At 40.6% G+C, this 19,907-nt stretch overlaps 2 protein-coding genes across 5 annotated transcripts; both read left to right on the forward strand.

Moving 5' to 3' along the window:
* The first annotated feature begins 5,135 nt into the window (after positions 1-5,135).
* On the forward strand, positions 5,136-10,802 carry usf1 (upstream transcription factor 1). 4 transcript variants are annotated; one of them, XM_026371350.1, is made up of 11 exons: positions 5,136-5,188; positions 5,817-5,939; positions 6,093-6,142; positions 6,357-6,493; positions 6,771-6,884; positions 7,202-7,355; positions 8,013-8,100; positions 8,282-8,340; positions 8,441-8,535; positions 8,712-8,840; positions 9,945-10,802. In XM_026371350.1, exons 2-11 carry the CDS (start codon positions 5,932-5,934, stop codon positions 10,032-10,034), a joined length of 924 nt encoding a protein of 307 aa, XP_026227135.1. In that variant the 5' UTR covers positions 5,136-5,188; positions 5,817-5,931; the 3' UTR covers positions 10,035-10,802. The 4 variants fall into 4 exon arrangements, with proteins under 4 accessions (XP_026227135.1, XP_026227146.1, XP_026227163.1 ...); XM_026371361.1 differs by having other exon boundaries at positions 5,151-5,188; positions 5,871-5,939; XM_026371378.1 differs by having other exon boundaries at positions 5,151-5,188; positions 5,871-5,939; positions 6,381-6,493.
* Positions 10,803-10,957: 155 nt separating this feature from the next.
* On the forward strand, positions 10,958-19,643 carry gkup (glucuronokinase with putative uridyl pyrophosphorylase). The gene is made up of 23 exons (XM_026371337.1): positions 10,958-11,109; positions 12,155-12,261; positions 12,377-12,421; positions 12,543-12,696; positions 12,796-12,867; positions 13,230-13,318; positions 13,451-13,613; positions 13,793-13,870; positions 14,295-14,386; positions 14,544-14,649; positions 14,752-14,831; positions 14,924-14,992; positions 15,731-15,791; positions 15,938-15,954; positions 16,061-16,118; positions 16,300-16,392; positions 16,492-16,552; positions 16,646-16,759; positions 17,383-17,440; positions 17,651-17,719; positions 17,789-17,852; positions 17,999-18,070; positions 18,840-19,643. Exons 1-23 carry the CDS (start codon positions 11,053-11,055, stop codon positions 18,933-18,935), a joined length of 1,875 nt encoding a protein of 624 aa, XP_026227122.1. The 5' UTR covers positions 10,958-11,052; the 3' UTR covers positions 18,936-19,643.
* The last annotated feature ends 264 nt before the right edge of the window (positions 19,644-19,907 follow it).

Here is a 19,907-nt window from a genome sequence, read left to right on the forward strand (position 1 = left end):
CAGAAAATACACTGCTCAAACAGAAAACTGGAACACATAATCATTCCACTGTAAGTCCAAGTCCACCACACCTCTGGAATATAAACCTGTCTAGTTAGGAAGCAGCACTTCCTTGTGCTCTTCATAGATGAGAGCAGGTTCACAATGAGCACATGTGACAGATGTGGCAGAGTCTGGAGACGCTGTGGAGAACGTTCTGCTGCCTGCAACATCCTCCAGTATGACCGGTTTGACGGTCGGTCAGTGATGATCTGCAGAGCCATCGTCTCGGAGGTGTGAGGTACCGGGATGAGATCCTCAGACCCATTGTGAGACCATATGCTGGAGCAGTGGGTCCTGGGTTCCTTCTGATGCTCTCTTGAGTTCATGTGGGACTCAAGTGAGCTTATTTAAATTGAAATTAATAATAATAATATTTAATTAGTGTTTTTTGGTATTTTTCTGTGGTACAGGTGGTACAACACACACTGAGTGATGTACCATCACTGAAATGAAGAATGATCCATTTAGAATTTCATATGTGAGTTTACTTAAGCCAGCAGCCATTTAAACCTTAAATTAGCATATATTTAATAGGAGTTTGGTGAAATGAGTGAGCTTAGTTTCTCAGTTCAGTCATAACATGAAAAGTTGAGGACAGAGGTTTAATATAGTGCTGTTGCAGCTTTTACGTTTACTTACATTACATACATATATATATTATACATATATATTATCAATGTTGAAGCAGCTTTTAAGCCTCAGTGAAATGCTGAGTTCTATATTGTTCAGGTTAAACTATGTGTTGCTGTTTGTGTTGTAGGGTTTGAAGCAGCACAACTGAAAGCACTGCTACACATGTGATATATTATGTGTCCAGTTGATTTTCTCTGTTATTTTCCAGCAGGTTCTATGCTCCGTTTAAGAACACCTGAAGAAGAAGAAAGCTGTTGTGAGATTTCCCAGCTCAGACGAGCTGTTTTCCAAAACCATGACAGACTTGTTGATGAGATGCTTTCCCAAGAAATGTACAAGAAAGTCGTCAACTGCAGAGGAGGCTGGGGGATTGCAGGCACGCCTCTGCATGCTGCAGTTTCCAAAGGGCATTTGAGCTGTCTGCAGGTTCTGCTAGCCCACGGCGCTCTGGTGGACTGCGTGGAGGTAAAAGCTCAGACCCCTCTCTTTGCAGCAACAACAAGCAGCAAGAACATTGTGCAGGTCAGCTGGATTCTGGAGATATACAGCTCCAAGGCCGAGGATAGCTGCAGAAAAGTACAGAGAGGAGGAAACACAACTACAGGAGAGAGAGGACACACAGTTAATGACGTGTAATGGCGGCATTTGAATTGATATAGAAGAAAGGAGAGAGGAGAGGACAGATCTCGTTTGGTAAAACAATGGGACAAAGTGACATCATTGTCTGTTTTATAAATTGCTTTGTGTCACCTACGTGCTCATTTTTCCTTCTCGTTGAGTCTCCAGGAAATGAGATGATTAAATGTGTGAATGTGTGGTGTTTACCTCTGTTTCCTTATTAATACCTAACTTACTACTAAAGCTTTTCTCTGGTCTAGCTCAACAACTACACTGTAGGGAATAAATGGCCTGATTTATTCTTCCTTTATTGTAAATAACAATGACATCTTTAAAAATGTCTATATTGGCAGAGACACGTTCTTCTCCTGAAAGGTGTACAGTGACCAGTCCGCTACAACCACCACCTGCAAAGAGTCGAAGTAAGTGATAAAATATTTTAGATTTGCTTGTGCACATCAAAAAGGAATACAGTCAAGTCACACGGAAATAATTTACTCTTTCTTTGTTCTTGTTTGACTAGGTCAGCCATCATCAACTGCCCCCAGCTGTCCTCCTCAGCTTCCTGGCTATGATCATGATGGAAGTCAATGGACCTGTTCACTCTTCCAGAAGATCTGGATGAAGACAGAGCTGGAATCCCTGAGCCTCTGGGCAGGTTCAGCTCCTGTGAGGATCCCCAAGGAAGATTGTGTCACTGTGGTGTTTCCCTCCCCAGCCAGAATGAATTGACAGCATCTCTGATTTCCCACCTCCAAAGTACTTTCAGCTTCACCCCTTTTTCATTTGGAAGCCAGACATCGATGACCTCATGGGGAGACTGAGGAACAACCACACTTTGCCCTGCATTGAAGGTTGTGTTCAGCCACAGGTTGCCTCTGCAGGTGTTGCTGGACCGAGTGTGAGTGTAGGACTCACTGGACAGTACTACCTGTTGTCATCCAGGCTGTGTTGCAAGGTTTGTCGGAAGAGATGTTACGCTGACAACCCATTGTGGCTGACAAAAAACCTCCAAAGAGGTTTACAAACGTGTTGCCAGCTATACTCACCTACAAGAAGGCAATCTGCAGATCGGTTAGGGATTATCTTAGGCGCACGGGTAACTCCCCCACAGACATGACGAGTCAGATCATGGAGATAATGCACCTGAAATATGAAAGTGCCAACTTCCAGCTCCTCAACTGCCAAAACATCACAGATGGTGAGTCAGGAAAGTATGGGCAAAAAAAACATCACTCAGTTCATACAACAAGAAACCAAGCAGTGACACACTACCTGACTGACTGTCTGCTGTATGAGTACCAGCACCAGGAGGAGGCCATCAAAAAGCTGCTGCGGGGAAGCTTTGGGCAGGCGTTAATAAATAAATGTAGCCATGCTCATAAGAAGTAAGTGTGATGATTATTCTGAAAATAAGTTATCTTTAGTTGTTTTTATTGTATTTATGGAAACATGCTCCAACATTCTCAGATCTTAACGTTAAGGGCTCCTACAAAAGTCTTTGTGACCCAGAAGCGTGGAATTTAAGAAATAAAGATTTTACACGAGATTTTGAATTTTGTTTTGAAGTTATTCATTAGTGCTGACTTTCTCTGTCTTGTTTATTTGGGCAATTTAAATTCTTCTGGACATATTTGGTTCTGTTGTCACGTTTTGAACAGTTCTTCTCTGAATGCTGCACCCATGTTACCAACTCGTTGCAGCAGTCCTCTTAATTTAATTGCGTTTCGTTTAGTTGCAGAGCGTTGAGCCTTCAGGGCCACCGTACAGACGCTGCAGCGTTCACAGTTTGTGTTTATAAAGACAAGTTACAACCAAACTGTCTGTGTTACAAGTAACGATCGTTAAATTATAGCAGATTCCTTACAGTGAAGTTTCGTTCCTCCTACTCGAAAAGAATACAAGTATTCATTAAAAGCTGTGTCTAGCTCTCAGCAGCCCTCATAACATTTGTTTTCCTGTTTTCCAGTGCGCCGGTTTAGCTCAGTGGTTACTTCTCCACATGATTGTTTCATAGGTCCATCCCTCCGGGGATCAAACCACGGGTGCTGTCTGGTGTTTTCTTCTCCTCTGCCATGACATTTTCTCTTTTATTTTCCTACCTATCATCATAAATAACACACAGGTTATTAGATCTACTGAGGAAAGCTGTCTCAGTTTAGTGATTAGAAGACTACCAGGTACTTCAGTGAAGCAGGGTCGAGACGGAGGAACAACGCGTCACTGTGATGTTGATTTGTTGATTTAGCTTTATTCCCTCACAGTTCGTAAATAAATGCATATTAGCCGTGGCTGCGTAAACATGTTACACTTAAAATTGTCAGAAGTTGTGACAATAACACTGTCACACTACCAGCTGATGATCGACTCAACACTGAACCCTCTCGGCTGCGATGTCACCTGTGAGGAATTTGATTTCCGGTTAAAACTATCAATGAAGAACTTCTGCTGACCAATCCTGAAGTGATTTAAATATAACAAGTTGCATTTTTGACTTAGTAAGAAGTTAGTAACACGTTTATATTTATGTCCAGTCAATGGCTACATGTCTTGTGTTGCTTTGTGTTTCTCCTCAGAATCTCTCAGGCCCTGTATGGACACCACAGGTTTACTGTTGCATCAAGCTCCACCATTACTGTGGCCTGTGATTTTATCTCTGTGCAGGATCCTTATTGAAGACATTTAGACAATATGAGAGATCAATGTTACCCAACAGAAATGCATTCATTTTTACCTATTGAAATAATAACACACGTTTTACATTTGCACTCTTTTAAAGGTGTGACGGCAAATGTGATGCAGTTTCTTCTTTTCTATAAAAATAATACAGATTATATTAGATCCTTTATGACAAGTCAAATTATATAATGTTATAATTAAATTGCCTTTTACTCAGTGTAACGTTGCTGGATGAATGAACATGGCTAATCATGGGTTAGGGTTACAATTAAAAGCTGTGTCTACCTCTCAGCAGCCCTCATAAGATCTGTTTTTCTTTTCTCCAGTGCGCCGGTTTAGCTCAGTGGTTACTTCCACACATCCATCCCTCCGGGGATCGAACCACGGGTGCTGTCCGGTGTTTTCTTCTCCTCTGCGATGACATTTTCTCTTTTATTTTCCTACCTATCATCATAAATAACACACAGGTTATTAGATCTACTGAGGAAAGCTGTCTCAGTTTAGTGATTAGAAGACTACCAGGTATTTCAGTGAAGCAGGGTCGACACGGAGGAACAACGCGTCACTGTGCTGTTGATTTGTTGATTTAGCTTTATTCCCTCACAGTTCGTAAATAAATGCATATTAGCCGTGGCTGAATATGCAGAATGTGCTGATCAGACCAGGCCAGCTTTTTCATTTACCCCTAATTTCTTAATTCTACTTTTGTGCAATACCTCCTGGTTAGTATGTCACTATTTACAGATAAAGTGCTATATCCTGTACTAATACTGTATTGTAGGGCAGAACCAACAGAAAACAAGCAAGCAAAGTTATCTATCCTACCACAAAGTGAACAGTTAGTTTTTGTTCTCTGACATTGTTAATGAATTCATTTCTCTTGATTATTTGTACCCAGCAGCTGTCACGAGTATTGAGTATTAAACATCCTCTCGCTAAATGTATCTATGGTAATGTAACACGAGTGTGATGCTTTAGGTTGTAACCTAGTATTTATTTATTATCAGAGACGCATCATAATGCCCCTCTCCACCGGAAGTGTCACTAACAATCACAGGCCCTGAATCAGATATTTATATCTCTTTGTTGTGTAATATTCATAGATCGGGGTTATGAACTGATCTGGAACCAGACTGCTTCATTTCCTGTGGCGCATGCGTATAGCATACACGGAGGAAGGTCTGTTGACAAATATCGGGGGAGGGACCTCTGCGGCGTAAGTAGATATTTGTTTAGTCTGGAATATGCGGAGCATAAATGAGCATTGAATGTATAATGTAGCCTCTTTGATATAATTTAGCGTCGCATTTGTAGAGTGCCGTGGGCAGAGCTTCCACTAAACCAGCGTAAAAGGAGAGTGTTTGGTTAAACATCTGTAAAAACCGCTGGGGCCGAGTAGCAGCAGAAAGGTACGATCCGTGTCGACCAAGTGATGATCTGAACAATGAAAGGGGGACTTCCGGTGAAATTCCCAAAAATAAAATGTCTGCGCGCAAACATAGTGAAACTTCGATGAGTGACAAGACCTACGAGTGTAAAAGAGAAGCCACGTGGAGAAACGTGTTTTTAAACTAAACGAAACTGCGCGTCCACAATTTCGCAGTTTCTCAAACATGTGAGCGTCTACGCATTTTGTTTTTTATCGCGCTTTAGGTTTATGCTTTAATTGTGAAGGCGAAAACGGCCTGTTTCCGTTGTCGCCCACAGTACCGTTCGCCCTGACTGAGCTCGCAGAGCCCACAGCTCGCCGCCGCCAACCTCATCTTTCACCCCGTTTCACGTTTAATCTTCTGCGTTCGGGTTGCTGTCGCGAGAAGTTGTATTAATAAATCTATACCCTCTAGTTTGGAGTGAGGTGTCGTCTGGCTTTTCGTCCAACTCATGAACTTGTTTCACAGTCTGGCTGGGAGCAGTGGGAGCGAGTGAAGGCGGTCTCCTCGTTCAAGACTGTCGGCAGAAATGAAGGGGTGAGTGGGACTGAACGTTCATGCGCCATCTCCCACTATTAACAAAAATACATCCTTATGTTAGGCCACCAGTCCTCCGAGCAGTAGGTAATTAATCCATTAACTAATCGAACCACAGTGTGGACACGCTTCCTAATGTGCGTATGTGTTCAGCCAACAGAAAAGCCCTGAACCAGATGGGAGTGTAACCGTCAGCGAGGAAGGTAAATGTTCCCCTGTGCTGTGAACCCCCTTAGACAGAGACACGGTGGCCGCCTGTGCTGCACACCGTAACCATGAAATCCTGCTGTTTAGTGCTTGCTGCATATTTTACTTCGTGCTACCACATGGTTATGTTAGGAAACCTGATGCACTGATGTAAACATGGCGTTTGTCTTAAAGCTGTTTTTTTCCTGGCCAATCTTTACAACTATAAAGTTGTATGTGGCTTTCTGCCATCAGGGTCTGTAGCCACTGCAGAGGATCCAGCAGCTATTGCCACCATCCAGTCTGCTGCCACTTTCACTGACCAACCCATCAAATATCTCTTCAAGACAGAAGGAGCAGGCGGGCAGGTAGGAGTGCTGCTCTAATCGCTCAAGTCACATTTTTCCCCACACGTTTTCTCATCATTACTGTTTACTTGCAGATTTTCACGTGCACATATTGTGTATCACTTTGCAAATATGACAGCCATAATATTCACCTCAGTATTCTTAACCCATTTTACTTAACTGAGATTCAAAAGAACATTTTAGATGTTTTTTTTATTGTGACCATATGCTCTACAATACTATGCTACTTCAGTCGTATTGAGACATTCACAACTCGGTGTTATGTGTTACGCTGCAGGTGACCTACAGAGTGATTCAGGTATCAGATGGCCAGTTGGAGGCTCAAACAGATGGAGCTGCAGCAGTAAGCCTGGTTGCTGGTTTTCCTGCAACCACTCAGACGGTCACACAGGTGAGAATAACGCTGGTTACCTCAAAGAGCATGCACCTGTGAAATTGGGGGCATATTCAAATTACCTATTCTATTTTCACACAATGCACTTTGTGTATTAGTGGAACTGAAATATAGAATTTGAATGTGTCCCTTACTAATTACTTTGGTGCATGTAGTATCTTTTTTTGTCATGTTTTTTTTTTTTTTTCTTGATGTGGTGACTATTTATTTCTGTCCGTCAAGTCCAGCAGCTGCCTTGACAGAAGCTTATGAACTAGATTTTAAATACCTGATACATTAGAGTAAAAGAGCAATGAATGTCTCTTTAACTGCAGGCTGTGTTCTCCCAGCCAGAGGGGTTGGATGGCGATGGCAGCACTGAGACACAGTACACATACTACCCCGCCACAATTGCAGATGCCACAACTGGCACCATGGTGACAACAGTGCAGGCCTCTGACACACTGCTGGGCCAAACCACTCCCACAGGTAATAACTGTGCATATGTACAGATGTGGCTGAACGTTTAGGTACTCCTAAATCCCATTTTACAGTGTCTGCTTGCCCTCAGACACACACAGACTGAGTGGCTTTGATTATAACCCCGTAGAGCATCTGTGGACAGACATGAAGATGGTACCTCAGTGCCAGGAAGAATGGGATGAGTGAAGACACTTGTCTGTTTTGAACTGTTTTAGATGTATTGTAGGCAGTTTGTATATACTGTAGTAGTAAAACTAAAAAATGTGGTATTGGCAGAAAATAATAAACAGAAAATAATATTTTCTAAAAAGTAGTTGAAGTGTTTGTTAGGTTGTGAATATGTGAAAATTGACCTGAGTCCAATTCCCACCCTGAATCAATATCTTGGCCCTGAGACTGCAACAGATCCCCTGTCTGTTCTCTGTAGTTAATATAATTAGTGTAATTTAGGTATGAAGTAGCAGTAAATGGAAATACTACAAGCCTCTATATTGTATCTAGTTTGTTTCCATAAATCTTAATTGTTGATTTTATTTCTTATTGGATATTAAATCATTTTACAATTTAAAATAATGCAACTGTTTAAACAGGAGAAACAGGAATCCTTTTGTTTTGATTTAAGGCTTTCCTTTGTGCTGCTGACATTAATGTTTTGTTTCACAGGGCAGCTCTATGTCATGATGTCACCCCAGGAGGTTTTGACGGCATCCAATCAAAGGACAATCGCACCTCGCACTCAGCCATACATAGCGTAAGTACATTCAAATTTAAAGTAGTAGGGTCTTAAAGTAGTAGTAGTAGTAGTAGTAGTAGTAGTAGTAGTAGTGGGTTTTAAAGTAGTTGAAAGAAATGTGCTTCAGCTAAATGTAGAAAGTCATTTATGTCCAGGGAGTTGAGCCAACTTAATATCTTTGTTCTGATCTCTTCTTCAGAAAGCAAGAGGCTCCACGGGCGTCCCGAGATGAGAAACGGCGAGCTCAGCATAACGAAGGTCAGAATGAATGTGAAGTTGAAGTTAAAAACTGCATTCTGCTAAAAGAAAAATCTGAAGTGATGTGAATAATAAGTCTTTATGTCAAATGTTTTAATAGTTGAGCGCCGACGCAGGGACAAGATCAACAACTGGATTGTGCAGCTGTCAAAGGCCATCCCAGACTGCAATGTTGACTACACCAAGACCGGACAGGTAAGTTAAGTCTGAGGATGGATTTGTTATATTTGACAATAAAGACAAACCAAAATGTGTTACTCTTGTGTCATCCTGCTTTTGAGCATGTTGTGCCTTCATACTTCAGAAGATACAGAAACGTTGTTACATTAGGTTAAGCTATTCACTGTTTAAATTCTCTTGTGTGTCATCAGAGTAAAGGAGGAATTTTGTCCAAAGCCTGTGAATACATCAAGGAGCTCAGACAGGGCAACATGAAACTGGGAGAAGATATCAACTCTCTTGATCGTCTCAGGATCGACAACCAGCTACTCAGACAGGAGGTATGTGTCTAGCTGTTTTAACATATGAACTTGAGTTTGCTTTTTCACACGTGGCACACAACAGCAGATTGACTGTGTTAGACTTTGTGAAATAGCCTGATTGGTCTCAGTAAAGAGTGTTTGCAGGGTAGATGGTACAGGAGACAGGAAATGTAAAAAAAAAATGAAATTTGGAGTAAACTGTGGAAATCTGTGTTTTGTTAACAGCACATAGAAGCAGAGCCAGTTACTGTGAAAATATGCATCAAGTATATAACCCCAGTTTCCTGAAGACGATGAGTGAAGTATAATGTGGTACAAAATCAGAATGTATTGCAAATCTTTACTGCACTTTCCGGTGTTGTGTTGACTGGATTGATTGAATGCGATTGTTGTCAACCGGGATTAGCCTGGTAAAACTTTCACAGTCTTTGCTCAGTACTTTTTTAAAGCACCTTTATCACCAGTTACAGCCTCAAGTCTTTTGAGTATGAAGCTAATAGCATGGCACACCTGTTTTTTGGGCAGTTTCTCCCATTCTTCTTTGCAGCACCTCTCAATATCCATCAGGTTGGATGGGAAGCATCATGCACAGCTATTTTCAGATCTCTCCAGAGATGTTCAGGTTCAAGTCTGGGCTCTGGCTGGACCACTCAATTCACAGAATTGTCCCGTAGCCTCTACTTTGTTATCTTGGCTGTGTGCTTAGGGTTGTTGTCCTGTTGAAAGATGAACCGTAGACTCAGTCTGAGGTCCAAAGCGCTCTGGAACAGGTTTTCATTAAGGATGTCTCTTTACATTGCTGCATTGGTCTTTCCCTGTATAACTCAGTTTGGCCCAGCAACCCACTTTGGGAAGAGTCCTGGTGTTTCCAGACGTCTTCCATTTATGGATGATGGAGGCCACTGTGCTCATTGCTTCAGTGCTGCAGAAACATATCTGTACCTTTGCCCAGATCTCTACCATTTTGGAGTAAGGCTGTAACATAACAAATTGTGAAAAAGGTTCCTGGATGCACTGTTGTTATCGTCATTAAATTTCGGATAGAGAGACAGACGCTCATAAGTGAGTTGATGAGTCAATATATTACATTACTACTGTTTTATTTGTGTTACTGTTGCTCAGGTGGAAGACTGGAAGTCCAAGAACCAGATCCTGAGGAACCTGCTCAGACAACATGGAATTGTGGGATCATCGAGCACAGACCCCCAGTGAGGAAACCTTGCCAACTGGTATTCAAAGACAACCACCCATGGGCCAAAAGAGTACTTGAAACTCATTGAGATACTTTATTTGTGATCGAGTGTGCATGAAATAGAGGAAATAATTGAATATTGTCTTTAATATTCAAACCCAGCTTCTTTGATAAATGACGAACTCAAACATTGTCTTTTAAGCCTTTTTGCAGGATGGAAATCCTTTGCCTGTTGAATACAACGTAATCATAATAACATGATGGATCTAATAAGAGAGTCAACAAATCAACATCAGCTTTTTGAGTTCGAGTCAAAACAGTTTAGTAAAGCCCTCATTGAATGCCTTCCTACACATACATCATGATTGTTCATTTATCCTCCAGTACAGTAAGCTGTAAAACATGGCCAGCTTTTGGTGTTTATTTTTCTCAGTTTCTGCAGTACTGTGCTTCTCTGTAACAAATGCACTCATCGTAATGTCACATTGTATTCATGCTTTGACTTCTTCCCATCTTTTATCAGTAATACTTTGACCAGTTAATACCAAGTTTGTCATTCAGTTCATAGGTCAGCTCATTTTGCTTTGCTGTATTTTTACATGTTTCATGAAGCTTCACTGGGGACAATAATTACATTGCAACAATGTAACAAACTAAATAAACAGGGGTTGTAAGCATTGCATTACTAGGTAGGCTATGTATGTCTTTATATAAAAGAATCTAATTATATACTGTATGTCATAAACCACTTTCAGTTATGTTTATTAAAGTTAGTAAATTGGTTAAAACATGTTGTTTTTTTTATTTGTCAGACCTGTGAGTAGATATTTTATTTATATAATTATTTTTATAATTTCTAATTATTATTTTTATAATTTATTTTTGATCGCTCTAGTGAATAACGGTTTTATTGTGAAGGTCATTACCGGAAGTCAATGTCTTCATGACGCTGGCTGCAAAAGCAGAAACTGTAACTACTACTACACTACGATATTTTTACTGATTCAGAGACAAACTGGAGAAACTGCAGCTTCAACAATGATTTGTATATTATTAGTGGCCGGTCATGGAACCGTAATGGAGACACAGATTAAGGTAAGCAGCTTGAATGTTGCAAAGAGTACAAAGTTCACATCACGACGGATTGCGTTAAATAACCTGACACTTTTACACTGCGTTAACTGTCGCCGAGCGTGTGTAGACAGTAGACAGTCACTCTGGGCATTTTTGAAATCGTGGAGAGGTGCTGGTGTGTCCGGCTCACACATGAGCCAACAACTTAATTATAATTGTAATTTTAGTACATTTACATTTTTAGCATTTGTACACGGTGGTCTTGACCGCCCCCTAACGAGCAGCGTGGAGGAATACAATTGTAGAGTTGAAAGTAGATTTCATTATGTTTTGTAAAAGAGAATGGGGTAAAGTATAAATAGATATTGTCCTATATAGAAAGAAAAACACGACAATAAACGAACGTCTTTAACGTTGGTTAACGCTAATTAATTTTCTCCTACAAAATAAAGCATATGTGTTAAGTTCAGGAACAGCTGGGAATCCACGTCAACTGAACCCGAGTTTAGCGCTGCCGGTACCAAGAACCATCTGAGGCATTCACTGCAAAACCTAAACCTGTATTCTATATGCACACCTAACGTGCAACACTGAGGTATTCAAAGGACAGTTCTGATGTACTGCTAGTAGAGTGCTTTAAACTTCATCAAAACAGTGAATACGATTGTTTACGAGCTGCAGCATTAGTGATGAACACATCAGTAATTATAATCCAGTAATATCATATTCACCAACGTGAAATAAGTAACTCTGCACAAAGAGTACTTTTTGAGCTAATACTTTTATACTTTTAAGTAGGATTAGGGTTATTTCTGCACTGTGGTATTGATTATTTCACTTAAGCAAATGGTCTGAGTATCTTTGTTTTTGTTTTTTTTATCACACATTTAGCATTTTCTATGTGCTGGCCAAAAGCAAAAATGTATATATAGTATATATATATATATATATATATATATATATATATATACTATTCAAAGCAGTAAGAGTTTACTGACATGGTGTTGCTTAGTAAAATGGAGATTTGTAACATGTCCTGTTGTTTTTTCTACCTCTCCTATCCTAGAAAGATGACACAGGCTTATACAGCCACCTGACTGGGGTACCAAAGGCCTTGCTTCCTGGCATTCGAGGAAAGAAGATCCTTGACTTTTGGTGGGAAACTGTTAAGATGTGAGTAGGCCTCGCTTCTAATAACTTTTTCTTCCATCCCAAGTCAACAGAGATCCTTCATATAAGACATAGCTGGAATCCTGTTAAATATGTTCTGTGTATGTTTTTTCTGCAGGCGGCAGTTGTTCACAGATGTGTATCTGGTCACTAATGCAGACAAGTGCGTAGATAAACCTATTTATTTTAAGTTCAGACTCTTGCGAGACCTTTTGATTTTACTATTGCTTTTGTTACCCATGCCATTTAAATGTGGTTCTTCTTTATTATGATCAAATGATCAGGTACAAGCATTATGAGCGCTGGGCCACAGCTAATGACTTTCCAGTGGAAAACGTGATAAATGACGGCAGTACTACGCTGGAAGATCGCCTCGGTGCTGTGGCTGACCTCCAGCTGGCCATTCACAGCCGCAAGTTGCAGGACGACATTGTGGTGGTATGGTAAATCTATCAGTTACTTATGTGTCTTAGTTATGTTTCATTGTCCTGCAGCGGCATATTTTATACAACGGGGATGTCTTTTCTGTGTAAGCAGATAGCAGGAGACATGCTGTGTGCAGACCAGAACTTTGATATCGCTCAAGTTATCCGCTTCTTCAGGTCAAAGGTTAGTTTTGCAAGAATGCAAATGTACACCAAGAATTCATGGAATCTCATTTGGGATCAGGATGTTCACCATACCTGTGATGAACATCCTGACCACAGGATGTGTGTCCTCTGCTAGCTGTGACAACAGCAATGAAGTTAAACTTAACTATTAATACTACAATTCATTTTGCTCAAATATGTCATGTTAGACATGTACAGTAGGTCACCCCTGAACAGCAGTGAAAAGGACTTTAAACCTATCCAATATCAGCTTTTTACACATGAATGAGTAACTGAGGAGTCAAAAGATTTTCATTCAGGGATAGGAGGTGAAGTCATGAGCAGCTTGCACTAACACAGCTTTTTGTGTCTGTGCTGCAGCCTGGAGAGCTAATAATTTACTACGAGCTGGAAGAAAGTGAGAAAAGCAGCTCCAGGGGTATCGTGGAGGTCTGTCCTGATACCCATAGGTGAGAAAAAATGTGTTTCTTTCAGCCTCTAATGCACAACAGCAGCACTAGGAAATATGTCTTTGGGTTTTTGACATAGGTTTGATATATGTTGTAAAATTGATTTTAATCTATTGTACTTTTGTGACCCAGGATACATCGATTTTTGGAGAAACCCCAGGAAGGGCTGACAGACTCCCGACTGGCCAGTGTCGTGTTTTACTGCATCCAGAGAGACACACTGTCCTACCTGTCAGACTTCCTCCGCCTTCCAAGCTCGGCACAAGCCAAAGACAGGACGTTCGGGCAATTCTGGGTTCGTAAGTAAGAGTAAAGTGCCATGTTTTTAATTCCAGGCAAAATTATACAGGAAATACAATAAACATTATTGATCTTGGATAAGAGTCAAATACACCAACAAGGCCTTATTCCTCAAATTCTCTTAACTATTGTCATGAATGAATCAAGTTACCTTCATGGTTTGTTATTCTTCAGGAGTGGCTCATCAATGAGAAGCAACGTAATGTGTTTGGGATGAAGCTTCCTACTGGCTTCCAGCTCATTGGACAAGTGGTTTGTATCATTAGCTCAGTCCATCAGTTATATTTCATGTATTTTCTTGCACAGTATTACTTTACAGACATATAAAGGTTATAATAAACAAACAAAGCCAGAGATTAAGGCCTGAAGATTACTGATATAACTTGACCTTAGTTTGCTACGTCTCCACAGGAAAATAAAAAGCCATTCTTAATTTAGACTTGGAAATGGATTGAGGTGTGTTGAAGCTGCACGACACAATTTTGCAAGTGGCAGGAAGAGAAAATGCTTAAATATTTTAAAGTTTAAAAGCTACCATTACAGGAAATCTTGTAATGTGATATGAGCAGCAAACTGGGCACTTAGACTTTAATGTCTTTTTACTTTCGTGTAAAGTGTCTGCTGTCAGTTCAGAGTACAGTCTACGCTAACGACATGCTTCCTCTTGGCAACTCAGGGCCTGTCAGACTACACTAAGTGGCTCACCCACTACTCTACAAAACGTCAGGACAGTCCTGCTAAACCAATCACATGCAGGTCCTATGCCAGGTATGGAAATGCCAACATACATTACTCACACTCAGTGGTTTGGACTTAGTTCAAATTACTGTTTTCTTCCACTTTGTAGAAACAAAGTGTTTCTGTTTCTCAATTCACATCAGTGTTAAAACTCATGCGCTATATCTAAATATATGATCCACTGCAGGGTTGGATTAATGGGGAATCCCTCAGACGGCTTCAATGGAAAAACCATCGCCATGACCATCTCTAATTTCTGGGCCGAGGTCACTCTAGTGGAGAGTCAGAGATTGGTAATGCAAACGCACACACCTCCTAGCACATGGAGTATATAAAACACTGCGTCAGAAGGGATATATGGTGCAATCAGTGTGTGCATTTCTGTTGCTTTATAGGTGTTACTGCCTCATCCACTCAATGATCCCACAGAATTTGGAAGCTTGCAGGATCTGTTCTGTATCAGCATGAAGGAAGGGTGTGTACACAGCAAGTTTAATGAGCTACCCAGCATTACACGTCACAGTCACATTCAGGCTGTTAAATCTGAATGGTCCTTATTCACTGTAGGTACCTGGGAGGTCTCCGTCTCCTGCAGGCTACCTGTAAGAAGTTCTACCAGTTCTGCTCCAAGCAAGGGTGAGATGAGTAGCTGGGATACAGTTACAAAGCATAGAGCTACAATAATAATCAGTAACACAAATGAAATATCTGTATCTGTAATAGTCTTTCAACAAGGTTTTAAGAAGGTTCTGTGTATTGATGCCACTTTTGAATTGGCCCCAAACACAAAGCTAGGAGGTGGCTTTTGCTAGCTTAGAACAAAGATAGGAAATCGGGTAAAGCCACTACGCCTGGCCAATAAATAATCAGGTACTCGCCATTAAAACCACAACTTTGGGCTTTGTAGTCCATGGACAGAGCCGGACTAGCTGTTGTCCACGAAACTGTACCCTAACTACCGTAGTTTGTATTTATTCTACTGCACTGGTGGACATGCATAGAGAACATAATGTTTGACAACAATGACGACAATTGACATAAAAGCAAAACAATTGCACAATATTTTAGTAGGTGGTTCTAGGTGTTGCACAAATAAACTTACTCTGCAATGTAACTAGTAGGTAAATCTCTTAAAATGAATGCAGACATACACTCAAACATTTTACTTAAGTACAGTAAAGTACAATGTAGTTGGTTACTGTTCTCTACTGTAACCATATGATGTGTAGGCCATGCATAAATCTATCAGCAATGCATGAAGGAGAAGCCTGTTATTACAGCACAAGGCACCTTATAGAGATACAACTGAAGAAGTGTTTTACATATATATATATATGTGTGTGTGTATACATGTGTTGTGTATCTTTGCTGCAGTATTGCTTTGACAAAGCAGAACTTCACCCTGAAGTACGACACCAACATTCCCCGGCAAGTGGTGAGCATCAAGTGCTTGTTTTCTAAGAATGAAAGCACCACAATGCCCAGTACACGACATGATGTGTAAAGTGTAGCATGTATACCTGTGCCCACCTGTCTTAAAAAACACTCTACTGATGAAGTTACTTGTCTCTTTTTTTACAGGGCCTCGCTGGGAGCAGGTAAGTAGTGTTGGTGGATGTCTTACCTCTACATTTCAGTGTAAATATCTATTTACCAACATTTGATGTAATAATTTCCTCATTTACAATCTTCTCTTTTGTGCAGTGCCATTGTCTCAGCTACACTGAAGTGTCTTATGAAGTTCTACAACATCACAGATTATGTAAGGAGTTGTGTTGCCATTTTAAACTTTCCTTCCCTTGATAATGACAAAAAACAGAATATGTTGCAGCTAAAGTATGGGTGTGTTATTAACAGCTTTACATTGCATACAGTTACTTTTGAGATCATGTTCATAAATGTTCCTGAAGGATAAGTTAAACTTTATCAACTGTACACTTCAGGATCTTCCAAAACCAGTCCGTGCCAACTTCATCCTCAATGTGGAGACTGATGAGCTTTTCATTACTGCTGGTTTGCAGGACAGAGTAGTTCAGGTGGGTGATCTAATCAACACTACAGAATGTACCTAACACAGACTCTTAACACCAACTGCACATTTCCAGCTTCAGTAAAAACTGATTGTTGCTTTGCAGGTCTATGAAGGTTTAGTCTACATGGACTTCAGCAAGAAGCTCATGAAGGAGCAGGGTTATGGTACTGATGTCGCTGTCATGAGATTCTGAGTCCATCAATCAAATACATATTTTTAAGCGGATAACTTGAGAGATATCATATTTCCATTCCTAGGCGATTATGTTTCTATGGACACAAGTGACCTCCCACCATTCTGGCTGGCCTACCTTAGCGACCCCAGTGACTCTGGACGCATCCACAGCAACATCAGACAGCGCTGGCTCAATGGTACTGTACTTCTTCATTTCAGTTGGCTAGTTTTGAAACAAGATGGTGGTTCATATTTTTATAGTGAAGTCATTTAGGTGACTACATATACAGTACTTCCACACTGAAATATCACAACACTATTAGATAAACTGCCAGGAGATTCTGTGTACAGACATTCATGGTACCCAGAGGATGAATCCTGGTGACTTGGTTATCTCCTGACTTTCCCTTTAACCACTATGAGCTTTGCTAATGGTTTAATGTGAAGTGTCCAGAAAGTCTTGGTTTCATTCACAAACAACACCTCTGTGATCTCAATCTTTTCCCCTGCCGCCATCATTTGGATTTATTTTTATTTTAAATGTCATTATAATTGTTACAGTTCACAAGAAAATCAAAAACACACCTGTGAGTCACACTGCTGGACAGAATTCTCTCTTTTATTTGAATATCTTACTTTTCTGAGCATAGAAGCAAACAAAAGACTAGAGATATACTGTACACAATCATAACTGATGATGCCTGAAACTATTCTTCACTTGGCAATATCTGCTGATGTGTAGAGAAACAAAAAGTACTTTACTTAAGTAGTTTAAGAACAGTTGGTTGATTTGTTTTCATGCTTCCACGTCTCTCTACAGAAGAGCCTGTGGTCGTTGAGGCGATGAAAACTTTTGCAGAGCTCACTGATCAAGCGAGGTGGGTTTGAGTAGCTTGTAGTATCTAGTATATAGTCATTATCTGACATTGGGCTTTCTGAAATCCAAACACCACATGCAGATGCACGTGTTCATTTGCAGCGACTGTGCTGACAAAACCGCGCCTAGTTTTTGTCCTTTTGTTGTTGCATTTCAAAAGAGGTGAAACTTTATCTCACCTCAGCACTGACTGAGAATGTTCTCTCCTCAGAACGGCTTTTCAGAAGAAAGACTGGAGCCACCTGGCACAGCTGATGGACCAGAACTTTGACCTGAGGAGGTAAACAGTGAGGCATTCACATTCATATTATGGTTACACTCAGAGCTAAAGTAACAATGTACTCCACAGGTCTGTCTACACTGATGAGTGTCTGGGTTCTGGGAATCTCAAGATGGTTGAGCTGGCGAGGCAGGTAGGTGCTCGAGAACTCCACTACCTACAAAGAGCATGTTTTATTGCACAGTGTTCACTTTTTTATTCATTCTCCATCTGTGTGCTCCTGCAGGAGTGTTCTTTTTTCCCTTCTGTTGATGCACTCATTTTGGCTCTTTCTTGTAGTTTGGCTCAGCAGTGAAGTTGCCAGGCAGCGGGGGGGCTGTGGTGGGTCTGTGTCTGGACCAAGCTAGACTGGTAAGACTGCGCTTTGTGGATATAGTAGCTGTTTGCTGACATTCCCTACAGTATGGATGCTCAGTGTGAGGCTATGGGTTTGAAGCTGAATAGTTGTTGTGTTGACATTTGAATGTTACCAACTCAGCAGATGAAAATAGGATGATTTCTGTCCTAAAGGAGAGTCTACAGGGATTAGTGAGTCCAAATGTGTTAATTCTGTGATGCTGAGGAACCTATATCAATCTGTTGAAGACAGAAACTGATGTAGTCACTGATAGGCTATCAAAATGAAATGATAAGCCTGCGGCATATCTACCTTATCACTTTCCAAGGCCTGCTGTCAGCTCACTGAGTGAGGCTATTCATTTGACGCTGCTAAACTAGCCACTAAATACGTGGAAGTGCAGTCAGACAACAATTCAGCTAAACACAACATTTTTATTTTGTTTTCTTGCAAAGATATTCAAAATGTCAAAGTTGGTCTGTTCCTTTCTAAAATAAGTTTCCTTTCAAACAAATGATCGTGAAACAAAGCAGCTGTACCGTTTCATTTTCTTGCATTTTATGAACTGGAGAGAAACAATGTAGTTATAATATTTCCACCCATTCCAGCTCTCTCATTCTGGCTTTGGGATCATTTGAAAACAGAAGGCACAACTTGTTGTCCCATTCCTTGCTGTAAATTATTAGATTAATTAACTATAGTACCTATATTCCACTGTAGGATGTGATTGTGCATGTGGCATCAGTGCCCCTTGTCTGATGCAGTCTGTGTTTGGCCCACCAGGTGGAGATGAGGCAAGCCTTCCAGGAGGCAGGCTGCGTCTTCTGTGTCATCGTGCCATACAACCCATCTGCCAGCACTGTCGGTGGCCAACTCTAACCTCATCTCGCCCCACGACTCCGTCAGGCTATTCAAGGCCAACTCACGGCTGTCGGTTGGATGTGGCACAGCGTAGCCCTCAATGTGTCTGACAGACTCCCAGTGGAATTTTATAGCATTTATTATTAGCCTTGCAAGATTATTATTAAAATCAGCATAAAAGAGCTAATCAGGATAAGACTGTCAATCTGTGGTGATCGCTTATGTTTGAATTTACCAGATTGACAAAATAACTTTTAGTCTAAAATGGAACATCTCATTGCTTTGACCCTAGAAGATGAGTGAGCGTGCACATTTCAGAGTTTGTAGCAAATTATGTCAGATCAAATCTCATTGTGGTCATTTCATGTGGTGAGTTGATGCTCTTGTGCCAAATGCATCACACACATATAAACATTATGTCATTCTTTTGTAACTGAATAGATTTCTTCCAATTCTCTTTGAATAATGCATGTAATTTTTGTACACAGATTAAAAGGAACTTTTATATATATATTTGGTCATGTATATGGTGTTGCCCCTGTGTAGTAGTGATGTAATACTATTAGAAAGAGTTAATTAAGATAAGAGTTAATTAGACCATATTACATGTATAGCTGGGGGTAATCCCACCATTTCAGATTGCTTAAATAACATCGCACTGTATGTTGTGATCTGTGTGTGTGTATGTTGTGATCTGTGTGTGTGTGTGTATGTTGTGATCTGTGTGTGTGTGTGTGTGTATGTTGTGTTGTGATCTGTGTGTGTATGTTGTGTTGTGATCTCTGTTTGTATATTGTGATCTGTGTGTGTATGTTGTGTTGTGATCTGTGTTTGTATATTGTGATCTGTGTGTGTATGTTGTGTTGTGATCTGTGTGTGTGTGTGTGTGTTGTGTTGTGATCTGTGTGTGTGTGTTGTGTTGTGATCTGTGTGTGTGTGTGTATGTTGTGTTGTGATCTGTGTGTGTATGTTGTGTTGTGATCTGTGTGT

The sequence above is a fragment of the Anabas testudineus genome, chromosome 13 (genome assembly GCF_900324465.2).
Source record: "Anabas testudineus chromosome 13, fAnaTes1.2, whole genome shotgun sequence".
NCBI classification, from domain to species: Eukaryota; Metazoa; Chordata; class Actinopteri; order Anabantiformes; family Anabantidae; genus Anabas; species Anabas testudineus.